The sequence below is a fragment of the Canis lupus genome, chromosome 16 (assembly GCF_003254725.2).
Source record: "Canis lupus dingo isolate Sandy chromosome 16, ASM325472v2, whole genome shotgun sequence".
Classification (NCBI taxonomy): domain Eukaryota; kingdom Metazoa; phylum Chordata; class Mammalia; order Carnivora; family Canidae; genus Canis; species Canis lupus.
The window spans coordinates 16,984,944-17,012,158 of record NC_064258.1 but is presented as its reverse complement, the minus strand read 5'-3'; the positions used below and the strand labels follow the sequence as shown (position 1 = coordinate 17,012,158).

At 37.1% G+C, this 27,215-nt stretch overlaps 1 protein-coding gene across 21 annotated transcripts in view; it reads left to right on the top strand.

The window, feature by feature from the left end:
• KMT2C (lysine methyltransferase 2C) overlaps nucleotides 1-27,215 on the top strand; it is a 284,078-nt gene that overhangs the window by 215,287 nt on the left and 41,576 nt on the right. For 13 of the 21 annotated variants that reach the window (XM_025452148.3, XM_035699675.2, XM_025452196.3 and 10 more), the window contains 14 exons: nucleotides 1,533-1,652; nucleotides 4,440-4,570; nucleotides 8,060-8,240; nucleotides 12,086-12,190; nucleotides 12,526-12,573; nucleotides 13,542-13,679; nucleotides 13,859-13,891; nucleotides 13,997-14,128; nucleotides 19,583-19,715; nucleotides 19,965-20,179; nucleotides 21,935-22,008; nucleotides 23,133-23,315; nucleotides 23,855-25,741; nucleotides 26,203-26,495. In XM_025452148.3, the coding sequence (XP_025307933.3) occupies nucleotides 1,533-1,652; nucleotides 4,440-4,570; nucleotides 8,060-8,240; nucleotides 12,086-12,190; nucleotides 12,526-12,573; nucleotides 13,542-13,679; nucleotides 13,859-13,891; nucleotides 13,997-14,128; nucleotides 19,583-19,715; nucleotides 19,965-20,179; nucleotides 21,935-22,008; nucleotides 23,133-23,315; nucleotides 23,855-25,741; nucleotides 26,203-26,495 (3,673 nt within the window). The remainder of the gene's footprint in view (nucleotides 1-1,532; nucleotides 1,653-4,439; nucleotides 4,571-8,059; nucleotides 8,241-12,085; nucleotides 12,191-12,525; nucleotides 12,574-13,541; nucleotides 13,680-13,858; nucleotides 13,892-13,996; nucleotides 14,129-19,582; nucleotides 19,716-19,964; nucleotides 20,180-21,934; nucleotides 22,009-23,132; nucleotides 23,316-23,854; nucleotides 25,742-26,202; nucleotides 26,496-27,215) is intronic. The other 8 variants (XM_049094712.1, XM_049094707.1, XM_049094711.1 and 5 more) reach the window with 5 other exon arrangements.

The following is a 27,215-nucleotide window of genomic DNA, read 5'->3' as shown; positions in this document are numbered from 1 at the left end:
TCTTTATGTACTTAAAACTTATTTCAGGGCAGCCCGGGTGGCTCAGTGGTTTAGTGCCGCCTTCAGCCCAGGGTGTGATCCTAGAGACCCGGGATCAAGTCCCACGTCGGGCTCTCTGCATGGAGTCTGCTTCTCCCTCCACCTGTGTCTCTGCCCCCACCCCCCTCATGAATAAATAAATAAATAAAATTTTTGAAAAAAAAATAAAACTTATTTCAGTGTATAGGAGCCGGCAAATGTACAAGTAGAAGGTGATATGACAGGGTTATTATGCCTTCTCAAATTTGTAGTTCAGTTAACATATGACTGATAAAATGCTCTCTTATTTCCTCCCTGCCTGAGAGGTGGAGGGAGAAGCTGTGTTGCTTGTCAAATTTTATTTGCCTTATTAGAAAAAAATACTGAACTGGTCACAATGCAGAACTGGTAGGCTTTCTTTAGGCAGTTTATTAATATCTATTTACCAATCACTGAGACATTAAATGGAATCAGTTCGGTCTTTATTCTTACGACTGCTTATATTTTATTGATAAGTGTGTTCTAAGTGCCTTTTGATGTACAATGATAAACTTTCTCACTGTTTGTATTCTGCAAGACCTTTAATGTAACCTTCCGAAAGATAGGCCACATCTATCACAAGGACCTAGATTAGTTTCATCCAAGTCACTCTATGAAAATCATTTCATTTCTTCCTCATTATGAGGCTTATAACTATACAAACTTTTTTAGACACTGCAAACTCCTTCTAGGAGCTTATATTTATTGTGGCTTTTCTCTCTTTGCCTTCGTGGAGGTCATCCTTGTGACTGAGGGACTCATTAGGTCACAAAGTATGTTAGCTGTATCCTCTGACAAAAACTGTTAGTGTTGACTATATATCAGGCACTATTCTATGTCATTTAACCCTTACAATATGTGTATCAGGAGGTGAGATGCTAGATGCTATGCCTGTTACAACACTGAGGGAACTGAAGTATTAAAAGTTAAGTAACTTGCCCGAAGTCAGGTAGTCACCAGAATTAGGCTTTGGCACCAGATTCTGTGCTTTTAACCACAGAGCTATATGTGTCTCATGTCCAGGACATGTTACCCCTGAAGTCATACTGATTTTATTTGGATCATCTTGTTTCATTTATATCTTGTATATCTATTCTCCCACAGCTAATGTATAAGTAATTTGAATGATAATACATGAAGTTACTTAAGATTTGTTAAACAAGTATAATTTACTGTAATATTTATTCTGACACTGTTGAGAAGAAACAATGCAGTCATTCTTTCTGTACTATAATAATGTATTTTTATACCTGTTCGGTTAGTGATAAGGTAGGTGACAGTCAGTAGCTTTGACCTCTTTTAATTTGCTTCTTAATTTCCAGTCCCCTGTATCATGCATTAAAAAAATGATTATTGATTTAAATTAGCCCATATTGAATTTGGGAAATGCCTCCAAACAGTTTCACCCTACTTACTGTGAAAATACAGGGAGAAATCAGTTATTTACCAAGTTACAAATGTGTTTTTTTGGATAGGTATTGGTGGATTTATGGTACGGCAAAGAAGTCGAACTGGGCAAGGGAAAACGAAAAGATCTGTCATCAGAAAAGATTCCTCAGGCTCTATTTCTGAGCAATTACCTAACAGAGATGATGGTATGGTATTGATTTTGTTTGATTTAACCCCCTTTTCTTGCTATTTGTATTGAAAAGAGCCATCCTAAATAATACTGCAGTTATAACCTTGTTGCTTCTTATTGATCAAAGGATGTGAGTGCCTGTAGAGTTCATACCTCTAATACAGAAATTAAGTTTGATAAGGAAAGGTTTAAACCCAGTGTAGTATATTCCTCTGAGATTTTTTTAAACAACTTTGTTTTTCTTAAGTTAAATACAAACCGTGTAGGAACTGGATCACTTAGTTCTACCAGGTGCTTCCCAGTCATCTCACAAAAGGCCTTTCTTTGCCTGTCTCACCTCAGAGATAAAATTGGAGACTTTAGACTATTTTGTTGAAAGTGACAGGTACTCCCAACAGTTTTTACAAAATTATATAATGTTTTAGAAATACGTCTTACAATTAATGTTATATCATCCTTACATAGATCTTTAAAGAAAGCTAACTCATTCCTTAACTCACTGTTTGAGAATTGGTTCTATGAACACATTGTGTCGGTGTGGTCACAATCTGTATGCTTTATGTATTTTAAATGCTTTTTGTAGAATGTGAAGGAAAGAGATGTTTCCAACATGTGCTCTGATTAGAGTTCTTCCATTATTATGGGGTAGGGTTTTGACCTGTGAATTAATAAAAATTATGGATCGTGTTTTTGAAAGGAAGCACCAGATGGTTTTAAAGGAGTTTCTAATATGACTTAATATGGTTGTAACCAGCCCTAAGAAATGCGATGTGTTAAATGAGACTCATTTTGTGTTTTCTGTCTTTCTCTATTTTGCCCTCTGATTTTAGTTCTGTTAGGTTAGTATTTTATCCCTTTATCCATGGCATCCAGAGTCATCTGTTGAGTGTTTATTGTATTATGCATTGTTTTATTTTCTGAATTGCCTTTTTAGTATTTTAACACTTTATAGTTTCTCCCAACAGCTCATTCCTCCTAGTCTCAGTCCTGTTACTTCTTTATGAGTCTAAGTGATGCAGAGTATAAAATATGAAAGCCCAATGTGATTCTACTTTGTCTCTCCAGCCCCTCCTCCTAGTGCCTCGTTTCATTGTATTTATTGTGGGAGATACAGACAAACACATAATACTTTTTTTTTTTTGTAAATCATAAGCTCATATTCTTTAGAACATTCTCTGAACTTTTTTTGAGGACTGAATTGAAGGTGGCTTCTTTCAGAAAAGGTCTGCATCTGTTTACTGTCAGGAATATGAGGTGCTACTACCCTGGGATTTCTTTAGCTTAAACAATTTAGCTTAAATTCTTGCCTTGAAGTTTTTTGGTTCAACTGTGATATAAATTCAGGTTTCTTACACATTAGGACAATACTGAGTTTATGAACTCTGAAGAAAGATTTTCACTTTTTGCCTTTCTACCCAGCACCAAGATGACAAGCAGTTTTCTTTGCTGTTGGTGGTGGGAAGGGGGAGGGGGATGGAAAGGTGAGGGAAGGTAGGGGCTGGGAGGGTGAATTTCTTGTTAAACCACCTCTGAGCATGGAATCTCTCAGGGTCTCACCTTTTTAGAAGGCACTTCTGGGTTAATATCTCTGCCTTGCGTGGAGAGGCCTTAAACTGACTTCAAGTCCCCATTCTCACAAGGCTCTGAAAACTGGAGTTCAGGGTCACTGGATTTTAGCAGAATTTCAGAGTACTTTACTTAGTTCTTGGCTTATTTCTTTCTCTGGTTCCTGTTTTACCTTGATTTTTGGTCTTTGAGGATTATTTATTTTCTGGTAGATTAGTATACATTTAAAAAGATTGTCTAAAAAAGGTTTATGTGAGGTGGGGTGGGTCCTGGGATCGAGTCCCACATTGGGCTCCCCCCAGGGGAGCTCTACCTATGTCTCTGCCTCTCTCCACGTGTCTCATAAATAGATCTTTAAAAAAAAAGTTTATGCACCATTTGTAGTTTTCAGAAGAGTCAATCCATTTACGTACTCTGGCCACAAAGTGCCCACATTGGTTTTCAGAAGGGATGTGCTGTTTGCCTTGGGAGTCTGAGCCTGTCCTTTGATTGCTCACCTATTTGCTTTGAGTAGTGTATTTAATCCTTTGCTAATTTCATAGATCAAAATTTTGTTTTCTTTCCATTCTTCTAATTGATTTTAAGATTGAGCATTCGTAGCATTTTTGTAAATAGTAATATATTGTTACAACATATAAGTACTACAAAAACCTAATTTGCAATAAATTCCTGAACTTGTAAATTGCTAATTGAAGAATACACATTTTTTAAAAAGACTTTTGTTGGATATGCCTGATAAACTCTACTAAAAGGTTGTTCCTGCTAAATAGCCCTTAATAGTATACAAGTAGCCATTTCATCCATACTCCTGAGCATTGCATATTTTCATTATTGCAATTTTTAACATGATGTCGATGTTCAGATAATTTTCTGCTTTGCGAATAAGGAAATACTCGTGAAGAGATAATAGTAAATACATACTAATATTAAATAGACCTGCAATGAATTTTTTATGATACTTAAAACTTATTAATAAACTTGCTTTGAAAAAAAAAATAAATAAAAAAAAATAAACTTGCTTTGATATCTTTTTGTGAAAAAGCTTGTCAAGTCATGCTGTATGCCTTAAGCTTACACAGTATTGTATGTCAATTATATTTCAATAAACTGGAAAGACAAAAAAGCTTGTTTGTTTATATGGATTTGGGTATATGTTGATAAGCTATAAAGCTACTTTGGGTGGATTTGTCTGAAAATTTTAAATACCACATATTTATAAATGTGACTGTTGTTTCAGGCTGGAGTGAGCACTTACCAGATACTCTAGTTGATGAATCTGTTTCTGTTACTGAAAACACTGAAAAAATAAAGAAGAGATACCGAAAACGGAAAAATAAGCTTGAAGAAACTTTCCCTGCCTATTTACAAGTAATTTTTTGCTTTACATTTTATTATGTAGTTGATTAACATAAAAAAAGTAATGTATTGAGTTTTGAAAAATGGGTTTGTTATTTTTGTTAATGTTTTGCTTGTTTTTAATTCATTATTATAATTACCATTTTTACCTTTCAGAGGCCCATAAAAATTAACATTTACTTTTTTTGTGCTTTAATACTTTTCATAACGTTCTTTTTTACCCCAGTTTTTCACTTCTAAATGTAAGACATACAAGAACATTTTGAACTGGGAAAAAAAACTCAATTCTAAATGAATGAGCACTTGCACCTGTGTGCTCCCCAAACCCATGTCCCATGGACAGCTCCCTTTACCAATGCAGGTTAGAATAATTATATTCACTGAATAAAAATGGCTTTTTAGCTGCAAGTTATAGCTTTAGTAATTGTTTATCGCTTTTAGAAGCCAGTAATCCAAAGCTTTAAGTAGAACTGTTTTTTGTTTTCTAAAATATACCTCAAAAAAAAAAAATCCTTCAATATGAAGAATTTAATATGTGTAGGTTGCATAAAAATAGAACTCTTTCTAGCTCATCTGTAAGTGTGAAGTCACTTAAAAGTTCTAAGCCATTTGATGATGTACTGGAAAAGGCATCCTGTTACAGATAGGAATAGGGTAGTCCTCCGTCTTCAGGTGTGTGGAAGTGGAATTGGAAGAGACTGTCAGTGAGTGTCCATCTGGTTTATTCTTCCCACGGAACAGCCTACATTATTTAATTTATTATTTTTTTACCTTAATTTTCCAATTGACTCTTTATAGTTTAACTGGTTTTAAAATACATTTCCATTCAGGTAATATCCAGCTGCTTCAATTTTCTTTTGTTGGCAATTAGAAGTATAAGAATCAAATACTCATTTGAGTGAAAAGTCTGTGCTTAATAAAATTTTTAAGCATACTGTCTAGTATATGTTAATGTATATGAGTGTAAGTTTTTATTAGACAACTGATACCTTCAGAGCAGTGAGCCTTCAAGGTTGGAGTCCTGGTCTGAATACCACTCTGCTCCCAGTTAGCAATGTGATCTCGTTCTGTTCACCATCTGTGCATCCTGGAAATGTTGAGAGATTAAATAGGAACTATGTATGTGAAGGACTTAACTAGTGTCATACATGTTGTCTATCTTTAATAAATATTTTATTTTCCCTGGATTCCCTTCAGATGCCCATTCATCTTAACTGTGTACCTTTTTTTTTTTTTTCAAACATGTAATAGTTAATGAGTTGAGAGATAGGGCCCCCCCTTGTTTAGATTATCTTTCATCACTTCCTTTTTGTTTCTTCTCATCCCCTTCCCCTTCCTTTAAATAATCCTTTCTTGAGAATATTTAATAGATAACATGCTTCTGCTCCTATTGATCCTATTGATCTAAAGCCTTCTTTAGCTGTTTATGAACATACGATAACTATTTCATACTTTGAAAAAGAGCCTTTAAAAGTAATGGGTCTGATTTCCTAATTACTGCTATAATCTTAATGTGTTGAGCTGGATTGTTTCCTCTGGTGTACATCAGTAATACCTTTCTTCAGGCAGGGGGATATGAAGAAAACCTTTGTAATGGTGCTATTACTTGGACATCTGGTGGTAGCAGTTGTATTTCCCCCATTGATTGAGGAAATATATAGTGATGAAAACCCACAGGAATTCACTAGGCATTTTCCAGTTTTTATTAATCTCAACAGTGTCGAGATAAACTATAAGTAATTAATCTACCCTGTAGAAATATTTATGTGGTCTCCTAAGACCTAGTGCTGCTATGTGACCTTAGGGAACCCTGTTAGTACATTTAAAATTTCCAGTTCATTCTGGGAGTCACATTATCAAATTAGAAACCATGTGGAGCCTTTCCTTTTTATAAAGTTAATAAAAAGCCATCAAGTTAATAAGAATATTACTTTCTGATAAATAGCACTGAAGTCTTCATGAGCCATTTAAAGAAAAAAATTCTTGCTAATCATAGTCTCAGATTTATACCAAAGGCATGAAATAAATGATACCTGAAGTTCTGAGATGCTCTGCTATTCAGTATGTTTCCTCATGATAAAAGCATCACTCTTGTGAGAAACAGACCATCCCCTACCCAGTGCACTAACTTTCCTGGTTTTCACATTTCTTTTTCATAGTGAAACAGCTGGTTCATTTAAAAAATGTGAACATTTCAAACCTACTGGACTTCACATAACCTCTTTCTCTATCCCTTTGCAGAAGTTAGCATTGTTAGCAGTTTGGTATTTATCCTTTCAGAACTTGTTTAATTATTTTTGCATAGTGAGAGTAGTTTTTATTTGATGTATCTGATGTTTTGCTGGACATATCACTCAACTCGCTTTCTTTTGATGTATTTTAGAGCTTTTCTTTGACAGCATAGCTCTACATCCTTTTAAAAAATTGATGTGTTTTATAGTTTGGGTGTCAATAATTTGTTTAGTCATAATGCCTTTTGACAGACATTGAAGCTGCTTTCTCTGTTGGTATTATAAAAAATGGTGCAGTGAACCTTTTCTGTGTATGTATCTTTGATGAGAGTGTGTTAAATGTTCAGTTTCTGCAAAATCGTCCTCTATAAAGGATCCTTTTTTCCCAGACAGACTACTGTACAGGATTGTTGGGTTGAAGTGAGATTGCTGGGGTGGGGAGGAGAGAGTGTGCTCCCAAGGGCTTCTTTTTGTCCTCCTAATTGATCCTTGAGAAGTTTTGGAGAGATCCTCCAGTTGTAAGGAACTCAGCTTGAAACATGGGTCTCAGGTCTCCAGGTAGAGGAAGTATATTGAAATGGAGAAATGTTAATATGAGTAAGTGAATTAAAAGCCCAAAGCCTTTAATAGTAGTAAATTTTGTGTACATAATATGGTTCAAATGACTATAAAAACCCACTTTCAGATTTATAGCATGTAAAAAAAAAAAAGGATTTATAGCATGTTAAGTCTTTAATGTGGTTATGTGAATCAATATGAGGTTACTAAATCTACCTGAAGTATGTAAATATTAAAGCTGTAGATCAAACCCTTGTGCTATTCTCTGCAAGTAATCTATAAATATTAATATTCATGGAGCTTTAATTTTTCTTATAATACAAATTAAGGTGCCAAGAGTATTATAAATTTATCAATTTTTAAATTTAATTATAGCTTAATTGCCTGGAATTACTGGATTATTGCAGTTTCTAGAAACACATTTGACATAATTGTGTGGCTTTATTTACATTATTTTATTTGTCTCTAGTAAAACTACAAAAAAAATCTTCTAAATAAGGGAATATTTGTATAAAACAAATGACAGAAAAAAAAACAAATGACAGGTTATTTCTATATTATACATATATTTCTATATTCAATTTCTGTATTCTTGAATACCGAGTTTTTGTGTTATTTCTGCCGTCTTGTCAAAAATGGCAGAATTACCTGTTAACGTTTTAGAATTTTATAACGAAATCAATCATTTTCATATGTGCTTATCTTTATCTAGGAAGCTTTCTTTGGAAAAGATCTTCTAGATACAAGTAGACAAAACAAGCTAAGTTTAGATAATCTATCAGAAGATACAGCTCACCTTTCATATAAAACAAACATGAACACAAATTTCTTGGATCCTTCCTTAGATCCACTACTTAGTTCATCCTCAACTCCAGCAAAACCTGGACCTCACGGTATGTGGAATAATTTACAGATGCGTTTTTGATCATAATGACATTTGTATTCCTTGTAATTAAACCTTTTGAAATGCTTTAGTTTGGTCTCCTATGCATTTTAAAAGTTGACCTCATTAAAGTATAATATGCATTCAGTAAATGCAGCTACTTGAAGTGGACAGGTAGATAATATTTGGCAAAAAAAGATTATACCTGTGTAACTATCACCATAATCAAGAGTTGCAAAGGAGAACGTTCAGTGTTAGAATGTGCAAAGGATAATGTAAGGGGGTATAATTTCACCATAGTCGGTAAATAATAAGTGTAATAATCTTCGATTTAAGTGAGATTTTTGTTAATTACATAACCTAAAGAAATTCAAAAGAAAGGGAAAAAATGCTGTGGCTGAGGACTGGCTGACAGACTATGTTAACATAATGAAATAGGTTATGTTAGATCAATTTCTTACTACTGATAGTTTGGGCCAGGTAGGTCTTTGTTGGAAAGAGGCCCTGTGGTGCAGCATATCTGTCCTTATTTTGTGATGATCATAACTGTCTCCAGATACTGGACTCCCCTGCAAAACTGACCCTGGTTGGGAACCACTGCCCTAGATATAGTGAGTAAGGGGACGATTTAGAGGCAGGCAAAAGCATGAGAACTTATATTTATAAAGTAATATTAATGTCAACAAGGCTCTCGAGTTTAACTAGTTCAGTATGTATGAGTTGTGATCACAGAGTTTCTTCCCCACTTCTAGGTTTTAATCTCACTATAAGTTAATGTAATCTGACAAGCTTCCTTTTTGCCATTGATGACATTTTTTTTACTCCGTTAATTTTATAAACTCAGTTTGGAAAAATAATCTTAAAGGGACCATTTATTGAGAGATAACTTTTGATATATTACAGCTCCATTAACTTGGCATTATCCTGGATTGATATATAGGCTTTTATTTTAACTTCTTGAAATAATTGGTAGTTTTACTCCCTCTTTTACACATAGGAGATGTCCAGTCTTTCTTATTGTTAGCAATGGGGAAGTTAAAGCACTGATCTAAAGGCCATGTTTTTTGTTTATCTGAACAGATCATTTTACTTTTACTTGCATTCTGTTGTTTTAAGTGCTTACCTGCTCTTGTCCATGTCAATATATTGTTAATATATAGTGAAAGACTTGTGGATCCTTCCAAGAGTATCTTACTGTGAAGGGTATCTTACTGGGAAAATTTTGACTAGCTATTTAAAAACTTAACTAGAACTCTAGTTAACTTAGTGCACTTAAGCTTTTATGAGGAAGAGAACTGAAGTTGGACAGAAGGCATATTGTGGCAGGAAAAAACATCGATAAGTTCACAAAATACTGAGAATGGTTCAGTGATAAGCTAGAATGTGGAGGACTATAATAGCACCCGTCCCCAAACCCAGACTAAATGGGACAATGCCTGCCGCTGAAGGACCCTGGCTGGCCGGCCGGCCGGCCTTTCTTTTCTTTCTTTTCTTTCCGTTCTGTTCGTTCTTGTTCGTTCTTTCTTTCTTTCTTTCTTCTCTTTCTTCTCTTTCTTCTCTTTCTTCTCTTTCTTCTCTTTCTTTCTTCTCTTTCTTCTTTCTTCTCTTTCTTCTTTCTTCTCTTTCTTTCTTCTCTTTCTTCTCTTTCTCTTTCTTTTCTTTCTCTTTCCTTTCTTTCTTTCTTTCTTTCTTTCTTTCTTTCTTTCTTTCTTTCTTTCTTTCTTTCTTTCTTTCTTTCTTTCTTTCTTCTTCCTTCCTTCCTTCCTTCCTTCCTTCCTTCCTTCCTTCCTTCCTTCCTTCCTTGATTTTATTTATTTATTCATGAGAGAGGCAGAGACACAGGCAGAGAGAGGAGAAGCAGACTCCATGCAGGGAGCCCGATGTGGGACTCGATCCCAGGACTCCAGGATCATGCCCTGAGCCAAAGGCAGACGCTCAACCACTGAGCCACCCAGGCATCCCAGACCCTGGCCTTTCTAACAGAAACTTAGAAGTAGGAGCTTGTATGTCATTCAGTACAGTCCATCACATCAGTTCTAATGATTTGTTGGTAAGAAGATAGAAAAATCCCTTTCTTTAAGTAGGGGTGAACTTTTAAAACATGGTGTTTGAAAAAAATGTCGTAATTTATGTAGTAGAGTTCTGTTCTTTAATACACACATACACGCGATCCCTGAAAGAATTCAGAATATTTTTCCTTCAGGTGTCAAGAGAATACACTATTAAAGTAATTTTATTTCTCTAAAAACTTTACAAATATTTAGGCATTTACTTTCGTGTTTGGTTTGAAAAATTATTAACTTATGTATGAATTCTGTTTGAGAAGTATGTGTTTAGTGGGACAAGACTGTGTCTTATAGGGAATTTTGATCTAGGATCTTAGAAGTATTTTGTGTCCCTTTCCCCCCTTTCAAAGTAAAAACACAGTTGACATGGTTAAAAAGTGCAGATGTTCTTAACCTAAATGACTAATATACTATATTAAAGCTAGCCTATTGTCTTATTGTAAGTCCAGAAACCAACTTTGGAGTCCTCCTTAATTCTTTATTATCTTACACTGCACACCGGATACATCCACAAATTTGTCTCTGCCTTCAAACTGTATCCTAAAGTTAACCATGTCTTATCTCCACTCTCCCTCCTGCTCTGGAGTGCCTGCTGTCCCCACTTCTCACTTAGACTACAGCAGCTGCCTCTGGACCAGTCCAGCCCCCCCCTCCACCGCCTGCCCCCCCACCCCCACCCCGTGCTGCCAACACTTCCCACACCCACCTCCCCCAGTCTTTTCTACACACGGGAGCCACTGCTTTCCCTTTAAAATATCACTCAAATCCCCTTCTAGCCATCAACCTTCTAACAAGTTCCCATTCTGCTATTTCAGAGTGAAGCTCAGTCTTCACCATGACTTATAAAACCATACGTAATCTCACTTAGTTACCTTTTATTTCCTACCACTCCTTCCCTTCATTAATATAGTCAACCACACTTGCCATACTTGGCAAAAAACCTTTTCCATCTGCTTTTCCCTTTGCGTGGAGTGTTCTCTCCATCTTTATGCATATTACTCCCTTACTTCATTTACATTTGTCCTTGGTCACATCCTTCAAAAGATCTTCCCTGACCACTTTATCTAATACTTTATCATCTCCACATCTTATTCTTAATCCTTTGTCCTTACTGTTATCTTTATAGGCTTATACTGCTGTCATTTATTTGCTAACTCCCTCTGAAACAGTAAGCAAAGTAGGCATGCACTTTGTTTTGTTTATTCTGAATTCCTAGTGGGCTGGAACAATGCCTGTTAACATAATCCATAGACATAATTCTGTGGGTACCGAAATATATTTTTTAATAAATAAGTGAATAATTGATATTAAGATCAAAGTTGGAAGTAGGCATCTAACTAGATAGTACCTACTATATACTTTACAAGGAATTTCTAAATAATGCCTTTGACTTTGATATTTATCTTCTGTGTTTTATTTTCTAGATGTCACTTTTAGAGATGCCACTTTCTTAATGCATTTTTTTTTTTTTGGTTTCTTATAGCATTCTATTTCACTTTTATTGCCTTTATTTCTCTTATTGATCTCTATTTTAAATTTTATTTTATTAATAGTCACAAAGCAAAAAATAGTCTTAATTTTTAATGTTTAGTTTTTCAAAACATCGGTATATATTTTCTTTGAAAAATTCCTTATTTGAGAAGTAATAATCTTAATTTAGGATTCTAGCACTTAACTCAGCACCTGCTGTAGTCTGGATGTTTAGTGAATGGTTGAATGAGTGGGCGTGTTTTAGAACTTAATGTCTAGGACAATATTGAGACTTTAAAAATATACTTGCTATGCTTAGGTACGACTGATGATCCCTTAGCTGATATTTCTGAAGTCTTAAACACAGATGATGACATTCTTGGAATAATTTCAGATGACCTTGCAAAATCAGTTGATCATTCAGGTATATATGTCTATATTTGTCTGGTGTCTGTTTTTATGATGCGATGAGAGGTATATGTGTGTGTGGAACAAGTTTAGTCTTTTCTCTGAAACTGAAAGAAAGTTTGTTTTGGCTTTGTCAAAGAACTCATCATTTTATTTGATCTACCTCAGCTTTTCTGCTTTAGGAGAGGAAATAGCAAGTTAATTTCTGTTGTCTTTCTAATTGCATCAAACTTAAGGCAAGGCTTGTCACCCTGACAGTCTTGCTGTGTCTTGTTTCTTCTTTTGTTTGCATTGCCCCTCACTTCCCGCTCCTGTGGTAATCATCCATTTTATTTGGTTTGGGTCTTGTAGGTCTTGATTTATGCACTTTCCAGGTTGAGAGCTCACCTTTTCCATTTGGTAAGAAACTGAGCAATGGATGATGGCTGACTAGAAGTAGTCTTTTTTATAGTGATTTCAGCTGAAACATCCTGTAGGTGCATGCATATTGTTAGAGTGCTAATTTGTCACTAATCCATACTTGCTTTTCCCTTTGTGCGTGCAGCTAAAGCATGGTACAACTGTGCTGTGCTTTGGATGACTTTATTAGTAGTTCTCTCTCTCTTTCTTTTTTTTAATGAATGGTTTTATTCTTCTTAATATGTAATTTATAATATTACCCAAATGTTATAGAGTTAGTTCCTAATATAAGATCGTGTAAGGGCAGACTCTTTTACTTTTTAATAGTAATATTGAGAGAGCATGATAAAGTAGATAAGAGATCACTTTTAAATGTGATTTTTGCCTAAAAACCAATTTGTATGAAATAAACCATGTTATATTATAAACGTAATCTGTATCTTGTTTTGTTACTACAGAATATTTCCAAAATATGATCTGTAGTTGAAATTATTCACAGGATAATGTTTACTAAATATTGAGAATTTTAGAGCGTTTCATTAATTTATGTGGAAGTCTATCCCTCTTGTGTCACATACTACAAAAATAGCTGAGCTATACATTTGAAACCACTATTTTCCATTATATATTGAATACTGTATATTGAATCTTGTAGATTATCATATTAATGATGTAGTGCTTATTTGTTTGTGGGGGTTTAGAAGCAGGTGTGTTCTTCTATTCCTTAGGAAATGTATTTACTCGGATTAAAATATAATTTTAAGTGGCACCTAAGTTTACAAATATATTGTCCCTGATTTTTACTCATTAACTATTCAAATTGATATAAGAACCATGATTAATTTAGAATTACATACTTTTCATTGTCCTATTTTAATCATGTTGTATATTAATGCAGGTAAATAGTGTGATACATTTTACGTAAATATTCAGAATTCACTTTTAGTCTCTTTACTTTGCTCCTATAGCTGGAATAGATATTGGTCCTGTCACCGATGATCCATCGTCTTTGCCTCAGTCAAGTGTCAATCCGAGTTCACGACCATTAAGTGAAGAGCAGCTAGATGGAATCCTCAGTCCCGAGCTAGACAAAATGGTCACAGATGGTAAAATATTTGCCCTACATCTAGGCTTTCTAAAAGACATGAGTAAATATGAGTTTCAAAGATTTCTGCATGCTTCTTTATAATTTAACTTCTCTTCTGATCATTTCTGTGTCAAATGCTATTTTGTGTCAGTACGTTGAAATGGTAGTTAATACTTGTGTTTCTTTATTTTATCCTAGGAGCAATTCTTGGAAAGTTATATAAAATTCCAGGTATTTGTGTTCTATATTTCGAGTTTATAAAAATGGCATTCCATAATCTTTGGCTTTCCTAGTATTTTGTTTTATTCTTACTATCACTGTACTTTTGCCCCACAGAGCTTGGAGGGAAGGATGTTGAAGACTTGTTCACAGCTGTGCTCAGTCCTACAGCCACACAGCCGCCCCCACCCCCAACGCCACAGCTACTGCCCATGCACAGTCAGGGTATGTCACCTCTAGAAAAGTTTCGTAAGTACGCTTGTGCAGTGTATGTGCCTTCGCTAAAGCAAGTCAGCCTTGTCCCTTAGAAACAATGTATACAAACTGATGGGAGAAAACCCTCTTTTGTGGCAATAGAACAATCCTAATTTGATTTATCTCAGCCACTGACCTACCTCCCTGAAATTCTCCAGTCGTCTGTGATCCACTTTGTGGCCAGAGTTCTTTTGCCTCATTTCCCTGGCAGTGGAGAGAACAATGCCTGCCCACTACCCTTCACCAGTCTGGCTCCCTTTCATTCAGCCTTTCCTGCACACGTGTTTGGAGAATACCGCCCCAACCTAAGTGCCCAGTCTCAGCTTCACTGTCCTTTCCTGAATGATTAGTAGATCACCACCTGTATACCCAGCCCCGTCTTTCCATTGTGGTGGGTGGCACAAATATAGATGTCTGTTTGGGTAGTTACAGTTTCCTCTTTAGATTGTAAGCTCCTGGATGGCTAGGTTCATTCCATCCCCATCACTGTATCCTCTGCCATGGAGTGTGTGCTCAGCACATCCTTCCAGAGTAAATCCCTGATCTTTCTCCAAATGAACTTCAAATCTCTAATTTTGTAGAAATCTGTATACTTTGATCAGTTTTCCCCTACCTGCTGGTAACTAGTTGCCAGATAAAATAATTTTAAGGCTTTAATTTCTCCATTAAGCTCTCTCTTCTGGAGAGCTGAAATTGGATAACCTAGATTTAAAATGTGTGGAGATAGGTGAGGAGACAGCACCACAGGTGTGGGAATCTCCCATGGGAGGGCTGGGGGAGTGGAATCCTGTGGGGTGGTATAGATCTTTGGTGATTTGAGCATAGGGTCATTTCTCTATATCCTGTCATCACTGCTTCATGATGATATACTGAATTAAGTAATTTAATGATTACTTTTATAAACCCTTACACTGTTTTTGTAGAAGTGCTGAAATGTAAATAATGTTATCTTTACTACTAATTTTGTGTATAGATGAAATATGTCATAATATACATAATTAAAATAGTTACTGCCAGTTTAGCCTCTAAACATAAATTTACCTTAATTTTTGTTAGACTAAACATGTGATTTACATTTGGATGAAATAGACTCATCATAAGTGCTTCTTATCTTAATTGTTCTCATATGCTCTCTTAATGATTAAGAATGCAACACTTCAGTATTTTTCCTCTTAATATATTTAAAAAAAAACCCTATCTCCATGTTTTCTGAAATAGAAAATACGTATTTTAGAAATCATATCAGTTTAAGATGGATTGTTTTTGAGAGAGAGAGAGAGCACATGAGGGAGGAGCAGACAGAGAATCTTAAGCAGCCTCCACACCCAGTGTAGAACGTGGGGCTCAGTCTCACAACCCTGAGATCATGATCTGAGCTGAAGTCAAGAACTGGATGCTTAACTGACTGAGCCACTCAGGCACCCAAAGATGCTTTTTTTGTTTTGTTTTGTTTTTAAGATGCATTTTTTTAAAAAGATTTATTTATTTATTTTAGAGAGTGAATAAGATGGGGAGGGGAGAGAAAGAAAGGCAGATTCCACACCCAGTACAGAGCCTGATGCAGGGCTCCATCTCTTGACCCTGAGATCAGGACCCTAATCAAAATCTATAGTCAGAGGCTCAATTGACTGCACCCACCAGGCACCCCAAGATGTATTTTTTAATAAATGAGCTTACTGTCATTATTTAAATCCTTTCACAGTATAGACTCATTTTTGAAAGGTTTTAAGGGGATTTTTTTTTTTTAAAGGGGATGCTTTTGTTAGGTGTAATACAAAGATGAGTGAGACTGCCTACCCAGAGGAGGTTGTGATCCTAGGATTGTAGACTTCTTCCTAGATTGTAGACTAGCTGTAGGCATACAGCTAGTTATGTATCATAGTAGACCATGATTCAAGTAGATCCTTAAAAGTCATTAAGATTTCAAGTCCTAATAATTCTCACTTAAGGACAAAGCATGATAACGTCACACATGCAGTGACACAAAGATCTTCAGTTATGGCAACTTAAACATTTTCCAGAGCAAAGGAGGAAACTAAGTCGGTAGGTTTCAGGAGTCAAAGTAGAAAATGCCCATTGAGTCTAGTTTGTATGTAGATAGTTGTGAAAATAGGCAGTGGCTGTTGGCCTTTTCTTCTGCAGGTTGCTTAGAGCCATCCAAGATCTCACACCAGTGAAATAACCTGATGGGTTACAAATTTTGGCAAGGTGGCTCTGCTGTCAGTGTTGGAAATGAATTTGAGACAACAGGGGTTGTACTAATGATGGTCCTGTGGTTGGGACTAAGTGAAATTGGGTTCCCTGTAAATAGATCTGCAATACAAGGTGGAAGAAGCAATGGCTATGAGAGACAGCAATGTCAAAAGAGGTAGAACTCTGCTACTGAATGCATGTAAGGTACAAGGAAAAGTGGGAAACAAACTGAATTAGAGTCAGGCTTGCCTACAGGTAATCAGGCTAAAAACCAGAAACACAGAACAGAAGTCTGTGCGTGTGTGTGTTGGAGGGTAGTGGAGGTATAACATTTAGTTTTAGACCATTGTTAGTTAGAAATGGGACCTGCGGGCAACCTGCATGGCTCAGTAGTTTAGCGCCACCTTCAGTCCACGTCCTGATCCTGGACACCTGGGATTGAGTCCCATGTCGGGCTCCCTGCACGGAGCCTGCTTCTCCCTCTGCCTGTGTCTGTCTGTCTCTTTCTCATGAATAAATAAAATCTTAAAAAAAAATGGGACATGCACATTGTTCTGACTTAGAGCTAGAAGTCTGCCTGTGAGACTTTAGGAATATATATAGGTGAAACTTTAGGAATTGCATGTGGAGTGACACTATGGGAAGGGTGAGATTTCTTAAGAGAGCACAGTAGAGTACAGAATCTTGAAGAACTCTTTAATAAATGTGATGAGTTACGTGCTTCACACATCCGGTTTATATTAGGTATCCAATTATATATTCCTTTTTCCTTTTTTAAGGGTTTGGTGAAAGTGAAAAAAAAAAGTGATGGAGACTGAGTAAGACGCATAGGATCTTAGAGATGAGGATTGTTAGAGATAGGTTACAAGGACATGTAGGATGCATGTGTGAAAGATGTTTTACTGGGCAGTAAGATTATTGGTAGTCTTTAATAGAGTAACTTCAGTAGGAGTGGTCAAGGATGGATGCCAGAATGGAACATCAGCACAGTAATACAGTGTCAGAAAGTGGGGATGGGACATTTCTAAGAAGATTGAGATACAGTAACTTAAAGTCACTTTAGCAGAAGGTTTAAGTGGAGTAAATTTTCTGTTACTACCATGATCATGCCTTGAAAAAGATGACTTTTATAAACTGGTATCATCAGGTTGAGGTGGAATGGTAGACGAGAAAGAGACACCCCTTCTTAATTAAAATAGTAATAAGAGAAAAGTGCTTTACATTTACTTCTGTGCCCTTCCACAAATTATTTAATCCCTGAATCTTTTTTTTTTCTTAAAGATTTTTTACTTATTCATGAGAGACACACACAGAGAGAGAGAGAGAGAGAGAGAGAGAGAGGGAGAGACACAGGCAGAGAGAGGGAGAAGCAGTCTCCATGCAGGGAGCCTGACATGGGACTTGATCCCGGGTCTCCAGGATCATGCCCTGGACTGAAGGCAGCGCTAAACTGCTGAGCCACCAGGGCTGCCCTCCTCTGAGTCTTTGATTCAAAGGAGCTACATATAATAAACCATTTCCCAGATTGTTGCAAGGATCAAAGTGTTAATATACATATAGCTTCCAGAACAGTGGTTGGCATAAAGTGAAGTGCTTAATAAGCTATTATTATGAAAGGTTTTGATATGGTCGTGTTTGGTTAAGATGGTGCTGATATGGATCACATGGTCATTACCTATTGGTAATGACAGCTTTTGTTTATCTTAATTACATGAAATATATTTGACATTTTTCAGTCAAATCTCATATTCCTTAATGGGCTCTACTTTTCATTGAAATCGAAAATCGAGGTAACATTCTACTTGGAATAAAAGCAGAAATGTTGCTACTTAATCTCATCCTTGAAGTGAACATAGATGTCCTGAGACACTTGTCACGGTTCGTTCTGATCCAGTGGGCCCAGCTCTTCTATGTAGTAGAATAAGCCCTAATTTGAAATCAGATAGCTCTTAGGACGTCCTTGAGACAAAATCCTGCAAACCCTCAGGCTCAATATCCTCACACAAGAGCTGAAGCTCTGTATACTCAGAACTTTTCCAGTCAAAGGATCTGGCTTAGGTGATAGGACATCATGCAGTGTAAAACATATAGGGGAGACACTGCTGCTGCTCCCAGTTATTATTCTTTTTCCTAATGGCATGGCAAAGTCATTGTTAGGAGATCTCTGTCATTATACCAATATGGCCTGTATCAGCCAACCTGATAACTGTATTTCCATTTGTGTAATTGTTGTTGTTCTGGGTGTTGCAACAGATGCCATGTATTTATTACATCATGTTATGTCTCTAAGTTGGAGGAGGTTTTTGAAGATACAGAAAATTGTGCAGATAAGGGGAGTTGGCTATTCCTTAGTAGTTCAGACCAGTAGGGGATCATAATAACCAAGGTTGGACTTATGTGCTTGAGGAGAGTTAGGGGAAAACCAAGGTGGTCTTATTATAGTGTGCCACATGGCTGTTTAGGAAGAAGACGATCAGGTATTTGAAAGCTTGTGAATAAGCTGGAATGAGAGTTAAAATGTGTTTGGGGGCTGAAATGGCAAGCACAGTAATGAAAACGAAGCCCAAAACAAAATGTATGTAGTTTTAACAATAACCGTCTATTTGATAATGATAGATGAAATATTGCTTGTTCCTAACAATTTTAGAACACATACCACAGTTTTAGAACACAAAAGAATCATGGATGGCTTTTTTGTATTAACATCAACAAGAGTAAAATATAAAGAACCATCTGTTTGTAAATTTTGAATGAAGAAGAGAAAGAATATTTGATAAAATGTACCAGCATTTGCTGTGAGAGTCATTCTTTTGGTGGAGCTAATGTACTCGGTAGCTCACTGCATGGCAGGCACTGTGCTGAGAGCTCCACGTACATTGTATCAATAATATTATGGAATATCTTCATGTATTATGAATAGAAATAGTTTGTTCATTATGTATAGAAATAGTTTGACTCAAAAAAAAAACTAGTTTGACTCTCCTAACAGGTAGCAAAAATGAAGCTTCAAGTTCAGGGCTGTCAAACTCTAAAATGTGTGCTATCTGCAATATACTATGATGAAGTAGAGAGAAGTACAGACCATATTGCAAAATATTATAACCAGAAGTTACACTTCATACATTATTTTAGTTTAATACCGAAATAAAAATCTTACTTTCAAATAGTGCTAGAAATTATTTTAAAATATTATAAACAAGCTGTTTTTTATTATTTATGAATAATATGCAAACTGAATTGTATTCTTCTTTAAAGATGTTTTTTCCCGGATGCCACTCATGAATGGCCTTATTGGACCCAGTCCTCATCTCCCACATAATTCTTTGCCTCCTGGAAGTGGATTGGGGACTTTCTCTGCCATAGCACAATCTCCTTACACTGATGCCAGGTATTAAAAGCCTTCGTTTTCCATGGAAACTTAAGTTAGGCTGATTTTTCTTATATAAATATTAATTAATCTGTTTCAAGTTGCTGTGCACTATATAACTGTATATTACATATATTGGGATCTTTGCTAAAAATTACCTAAATTTTAGCTCTTTTGTAATAAGAAGAGGTCTTAATGAAATTGTACTCAACCATAGTATTCAGAAAGTAATTTTATGCTTATGATGTAAAGTTGTTTATTATTTCCCAGGGATAAAAATCCAGCATTTAATCCAATGGCTAGTGATGCTAATAGTGCTTGGACATCCTCAGCTCCCGCTGTGGAAGGAGAGAATGATACAATGTCAAATGCCCAGAGAAGTGCACTGAAGTGGGAGAAGGAAGAGGCTCTGGGTGAAATGGCAACGGTAGCACCGGTTCTCTACACAAACATTAACTTCCCCAACCTCAAGGAAGAATTCCCTGGTAATTCACAGATATAGTGTTGCTGTGTTACCAACTTCCCTGCATGTGTAATGCCTGTTTGTTATTTGTTTTTGTTAACTGCAGTAGAAAGTCCATGTATCAACGGTCACTTTGGATTCTGTAGAATACTGGAAACATCTTGGATTTTCTTAGTCTTAGACCCTGTATCCATTTGCATATTTCCTAAAAATTCATTTTGGTTAATGAAATAATCTATTTTCCAACTCTTAGCAGTCTTCCTACATGTGGAACTCAGTGTTGTTACATGTGGAACTCTACAAAAAAAAAAAAAAAAAAAAAAGAAAAGAAAAGAAAAAAGATTTCTAGGACAGAAACTAAACACTTAGTCCAAAGTATTGTTAGGCTAAATCTGACTTCATTCTAGGCATTGTTTCCAAGTAAGCTAACTCAGTAGCGTTTCCCCTTCTCCTCAACTGTCTAACCTATTTGAAAAAGTCAGCTGGTATAATGGTACCATTTTTGAAAATTCCATTAAAAAAAAAAAGATTGTATTTATTCATGAGAGACACAGTGAGGCAGAGACATAGGCAGAGGGAGAAGCAGGCTCCTGAAGGGGAGCCCGATGTGTGGGACTTGATTCCAGGACCCCGGGATCACGCCCTGAGCCGAGTGCAGACACTCAACCACTGAGCCACCCAGACGTCCCCATTTTTGAAAATTCTGATTAAGCAGAGGATGAACTATTTGGATTAATGGAAGGTCATTTATAGAATATTTGCAAGCAGACATTGGTTAATTATAGCGAATTCATTTGCAAGACAGACCAGGATGGGAGACGTCATTCATACTCAGAGTAGTTTCACTGCTGTCAGCATGTAGCTCTTAAATTACTAGGGGGTTACCCCAAAATGGAAATTCTTACAGATGACACCTGTCTTTTCAGGTGCCTTTTTATGGAAGTCTATTCATTATGTATAGAAATAAATGCTACCTTATCCGACAGTAAGAATCAATGGTTAGGTACAGGGTTGTCTGTTAGAGGAATATACATACTCTTCAAATAACTGTTTTATCACACTTTTATTTGCTGTTCACAGATGAGCGTATCTGGTTCTATTAAGTCACTGTGTCAATGTAAATTCAGAGTAGAGCTATGATTTTTTTTTAAGTAATTTTCTTTAATTTTATTATATGATCTAGAACCTCATGAAATACCATATTAAGGCTGTTGGTATGTCACCTGATTGCCATTTTCATTGGCTTTTTTATAATGAGCTAAGTCATTTCTATATTTATCATTGTTGATTTTACCCATATTTCATTTTGTTTGCTGTCCTGACACTGCATTTCAAAAAAATGGCTTGAAATTGTTAGTTTTCCATATCTTTGTTGTGCACAAATGCTGGTGAGATGCTTCTTTGTAGTTATGATTACTTCCTTTTGGTCAGATTGATAGATTTCTCTTGAATAGAGATGTTTTATAGAACTTTTAGCTTTGATTCTGATAACATCTCACATGGTTGAGGGAAGTGAAGTTTGGGTTCACTTTATATTGGCTACTTAGCCCCTTTGATTTAAGTTTCCCCACTCTACAAGTGAGATTGTTAATGAGGCAACACTTCATTCAGCAAGTATTTGGCTTACTGTGTGCCTGGAACTTCATGCTATACAAATAACTTAGGGCTATTCATTTTATGAAAACACAGCCAGACTAAGTTGAGCTGCCAGCGCCACATGGCAATGCATCCTGACCTCAGCTCCGTAAACGGTGTGCGCCATGCTTTTCTATTGCAGACTGGACTACTAGAGTGAAGCAGATCGCCAAGCTGTGGAGAAAAGCAAGCTCACAGGAAAGAGCGCCTTATGTGGTATTTACCAAACCTCTTCTATCATATTGTTAAACTCGATACCTGAACCTTCCTTTTATTGTCTTAGGTTAATAAAAAGATTGTCCATTGAAGAAAACATTAATACTTGCACAACTAATAAACAACTTTGTTTTTAATAGTGATTTCCTAATTCATCATGTCTTAAAGTAAAATGGTGTTTTTATAAGCTAGTTAATAGAGCTGGGATATTGAAGATTGAAATCAGTTATTTTAGGAGGATGTTTAATTCATTTCACTTCAGAAATCTGTCATCTCTGTGAAAGAGTGCTAAGTTTTGAGGCTGCCTTAGTGTGCCTCAGTTTCTTCCACAACAAGCTCATTCTGTGTTAAGATTAATGAGCAATCTTACGAATCTTGAGAGAGACCTATCTGGACACCTTTAAGGAGCTTTGGAAACATGAACTTTGTGAAGAATTGTCAGGATATTTTGTATAAGTCACACAGTTTAGATGGTAAATTATTTTCTCCCAAAGAGCCAAATTAAGACTGTCAGCTGGATCCAAATCCCTGTTCCCATTTTAAAGCATATTAAATGGACATTATTGTTTTGAAAGATATATGTGGTTATTTTCCAGCGTGGCCTTCGGTGCACAGATTGTCAGAGATAATGATTGCTTGGGTAAAGCAAAATAATTTTTTTGATGTGTTAATGCCTTGTTTTGTTTCAGCTTGACAGTAGTAAGGTAACGACAAGATATTTTTAGTGTTTCTCAGTTTTCTTTAATGCTCAGCTTCAAATTCCAGATTTTAGATTTGATATTTTCCTTTTCTCTCATTTAGGGGAGAGGTTAATTTTTTCATTTTTAAAGTGTCTGTGAAGATTAGGGTTGAAAATAGATTACCTCTGGGTTCTCTAGTCTGGTTCAGACAGAGAGTTGGAAACCCGTCCTCCACTTGAGGTGACATGCATCAAAAACAGGAGATGGGGTAGTGTCCAGATGCTTTCACTTGAGAGTCTGGAAGCTCTAAAGGATACTGTTTCAGCTCTTCATCTATTTAACCCAACTTTTTCTTATAAAATTTTTCATAGTTTTACTTCATTTTTGTTTCTTGAAACATGTTAACATCTGCTGGAAGATAATTTTCTTCTCCTTTTTTCAAAGCAAAAAGCCAGGGATAACAGAGCTGCTTTACGCATTAATAAAGTACAGATGTCAAATGATCCCCTGAAGAGGCAACAACAGCAAGATAGCATCGATCCTGGTTCCCGCATTGATTCGGACCTTTTTAAAGATCCATTAAAGCAAAGAGAATCAGAACATGAACAGGAATGGAAATTTAGACAGGTATGTGGTTGTTTTTTGGCTTTTGTTTTTTTAAATAATTTACTTTTAAATTGCATTTTTACTTTTTGAGAACAGTTTATGTCATTATTTTGGAAGATAATTCTTAGGAGAATATAAAAATGAGATTAAAAATAGACTTCCTGGGCAGCCCAGGTGGCTCAGCAGTTTAGACCCAGGATCAAGTCCCATGTCGGGCTCCCTGTGTGGAGCCTGCTTCTCCCTCTGCCTGTGTCTCTCTATCTCTCATGAATAAATAACTAAAATCTTTAAAAAACAAAAAATAGGCTTCCTTTCTCAGTAAACTATATGTAAGTTGATTTGGGAAGTTCATTGAAATATTAGAGATAGTATATTGCCCCAGGCATGAATGAGGTGTGCTGAGGTCACATCTCCTCTTCAGGAATTTATAATCTTAATATTGGCACAATCTAGTGACTGATAACATCAAACAAATTAATTTTCCATTGCTTTTTCCCCTCCCCTGACCGTCATGTTCTTTTTCTTAACTGTGTGATTGCTTTTTCTTTCTTGTTTCACAGCAAATGCGTCAGAAGAGTAAGCAGCAAGCTAAAATTGAAGCCACTCAGAAACTGGAACAGGTGAAGAATGAGCAGCAGCAGCAGCAGCAGCAGCAGCAGCAGTTTGGAGCCCAGCCTCTCCTGGCCCAGTCCGGCTCTGACACACCCAGCAGTGGGATGCAGAGCCCCTTGACCCCCCAGCCCGGCAATGGAAATGTGTCTCCTGCACAGTCATTCCATAAAGACCTGTTTACAAAGCAGCTACCCAGCACCCCCACTTCTGCATCGTCAGATGATGTGTTTGTGAAACCACAGGCTCCTCCTCCTGCGGCAACCCCGTCCCGCGTGTCCATTCAGGAGGGGCTGCCACAGTCTCAGGCTTGTCAGCCAGCCTCCCCACAGGTGTTTTCACCGGGATCTTCTCATTCCCGACCGCCATCTCCCATGGATCCTTATGCGAAAATGGTTGGTACCCCAAGACCAGCTCCTGGGGGCCATAGTTTTTCCAGAAGAAATTCTGCTGCACCGGCAGACAGCTGCACCCCTCTGCCTTCAGTGTCTAGGCCTGCTCAGATGACTGACACTACAGCAAACAGGCCATCCCCAGTCAGAGATCTGTGTTCTTCCTCCACAACAAATACTGACCCCTATGCAAAGCCTCCAGACACACCTAGACCTGTGATGACAGATCAGTTTCCCAAACCCTTGGGCCTCCCTAGGTCTCCTGTAGTTTCTGAACAGACTGCAAAGGGTCCTCTAACAGCTGGAACCAATGATCACTTTACTAAACCATCTCCTAGGGCAGATGTATTTCAAAGACAACGGATACCTGACCCATATGCACGACCCTTGTTGACACCTGCCCCTCTTGATAGTGGTCCTGGACCTTTTAAGACTCCAATGCAGCCCCCTCCGTCTTCCCAGGATCCCTATGGATCAGTGTCACAACCAAGGCGATTGTCTATTGATCCTTATGAGAGGCCTGCTTTGACACCAAGACCTATAGATAACTTTTCTCATAACCAGTCAAGTGACCCATATAGCCAGCCTCCTCTGACCCCACATCCGGCGATGAATGAATCTTTTGCCCATCCTTCAAGGGCTTTTTCCCAGCCTGGAACCATATCAAGGCCAACATCTCAGGACCCATATTCCCAACCCCCAGGAACTCCGCGACCTGTTGTAGATTCTTATTCCCAACCCTCAGGAACATCTCGCTCCAATCCAGATCCTTACTCTCAACCTCCTGGAACTCCCCGGCCCACCACCATTGATCCTTATAGTCAGCAGCCACCAACCCCAAGACCATCTGCACAGGCAGACTTGTTTGTTACATCTGCCACTAATCAGAGGCATTCGGATCCATATGGTCATCCTCCTGGAACACCAAGACCTGGGATATCTGTTCCTTACTCTCAGCCACCAGCAACACCAAGGCCAAGGATGTCGGAGGGTTTTCCTAGGTCCTCAATGACAAGACCAGTCCTAATGCCAAATCAGGATCCTTTCCTACAAGCAGCACAAACTCGCGGAGCAGCTCTCTCTGGCCCATTGATAAGGCCACCTGATGCATGTTCTCAAACACCAAGGCCACCAGGACCTAGTCTTTCAGACACGTTTACCCGAGTCTCCCCATCTGCTACTCGTGATCCCTATGACCAGCCTCCAATGACTCCAAGATCTCAGTCTGACTCTTTTGGAACAAGTCAAGTTTCTCATGATATTGTTGATCAGTCAAGACCTGGATCAGAGGGGAGTTTCAGTGCACCTTCTAACTCTCCAATGAGTTCTCAAAGCCAACAGTTTTCCAATGTCTCCCATCTTCCTGGTCCCATACCAACCTCAGGAGTCACTGATACACAGAATACCGTAAATATGTCACAAGCAGATACAGAGAAACTGAGACAGGTAAAAAACAACAACAACACAGCGTACCTTCACAGATGTTTTAAATGTATTATTTGAGAAAGCTGTTCATCAAACTGAGTAATTTCTACACAGATGTTAAGGTTTATCCTACTCTATTGAATTTGTTGTACTGCAAAGAAAAGTGAAATTGGTAAAATTAGTAGAATTGAATTTGATTTATTCTGTATCTTAGTTTTGATATTCATGAATTTATATGGGAATTTTTTTTTTGTATGGGAATTCTTAAATAGGAAAGCTTTTCATTTCATGATATTTGTATGGCAAGGAAAAGGACCCAAATTGTTAGTTTTTATAACATCTTGAATTTTAAGTATAACTGGTGTTTAATCAAACTTTTTAAAATGTGATATTTTAAGCATCACACATTGGAGGTATTAGGGCTTAGAAAGCTATTAGTTTGTTGTCAGAAATCCCAGTGATTTTCATTTCTTTCATTCCAGCGGCAAAAGTTACGTGAAATCATTCTCCAGCAGCAGCAGCAGAAGAAGATGGCAGGTCGACAGGAGAAAGGGTCCCAGGATCCAGCAGCAGTACCTCATCCCGCACCCCTGCAGCACTGGCAGCCTGAGAGTATAAGCCAGGCTTTTACTAGGCCTCCACCCCCCTATCCTGGGAACATCCGATCACCTGTTGGCCCTCCTCTAGGACCTAGATATGCAGTTTTCCCAAAAGATACACGTGGACCCTATCCTCCTGATGTTACTGGTATGGGGATGAGACCTCATGGATTTAGGTAATGCTTTTAATTTCACAGCAGATTTAAACTATTAGAAGGGAATCAAGAAATGAAGTTAACTTTTAACATGTTGTTAGTGCTTTTTAGTTTTTGATTCCCTTGAGATATAATCAATGTTATTTTCCGCTAATGAGAGGTCATGGATTTTTCTTTTTTTTAACCTCTGAGAACTCTACAGACTCTAAAACCTCCCCTCTTTTACTACATATTGACTGTATTAGGTGTACGTTAAAGCCATGGGGATGTAGGTTATCAGCCAGTCAGATCTCTAGCATGTAACCGCCACACCCTGAAAGCTTTCTGTGATGTGATGAGTGAGAACTGTCTTCTCCGCAAATTTTCCATTTTAATTTACACTGTAAATAACCATGGAGATTTCCAGATTGTTGGGGTGTTTTCTTCTAGGAACTTTTCTTGATGAGAGAGGATTGTAAAGTTAGTGGTATTTGTTTGTTGGAAGTGGCTGGTAGAAAGATCAAAGCCAAACATTATAATAAAGAGAGTTCTTTAGGATATGCTTTTGATTCTGTCATGTATGTTTTTGTAGTCTAATACCTACTTCCGTGTTATAGTCTTACCTGATTTTCCTTTTTTCTTCAATTATACGCCTGTTGCTCTGTTTTATATTTATTTATAAATTGCCTTTAATTCTCTCTAGAATTGAGGTACAGAGTAAATAATAAAAATAGTCCTATAATTTATTCATCTGCTAAGTTT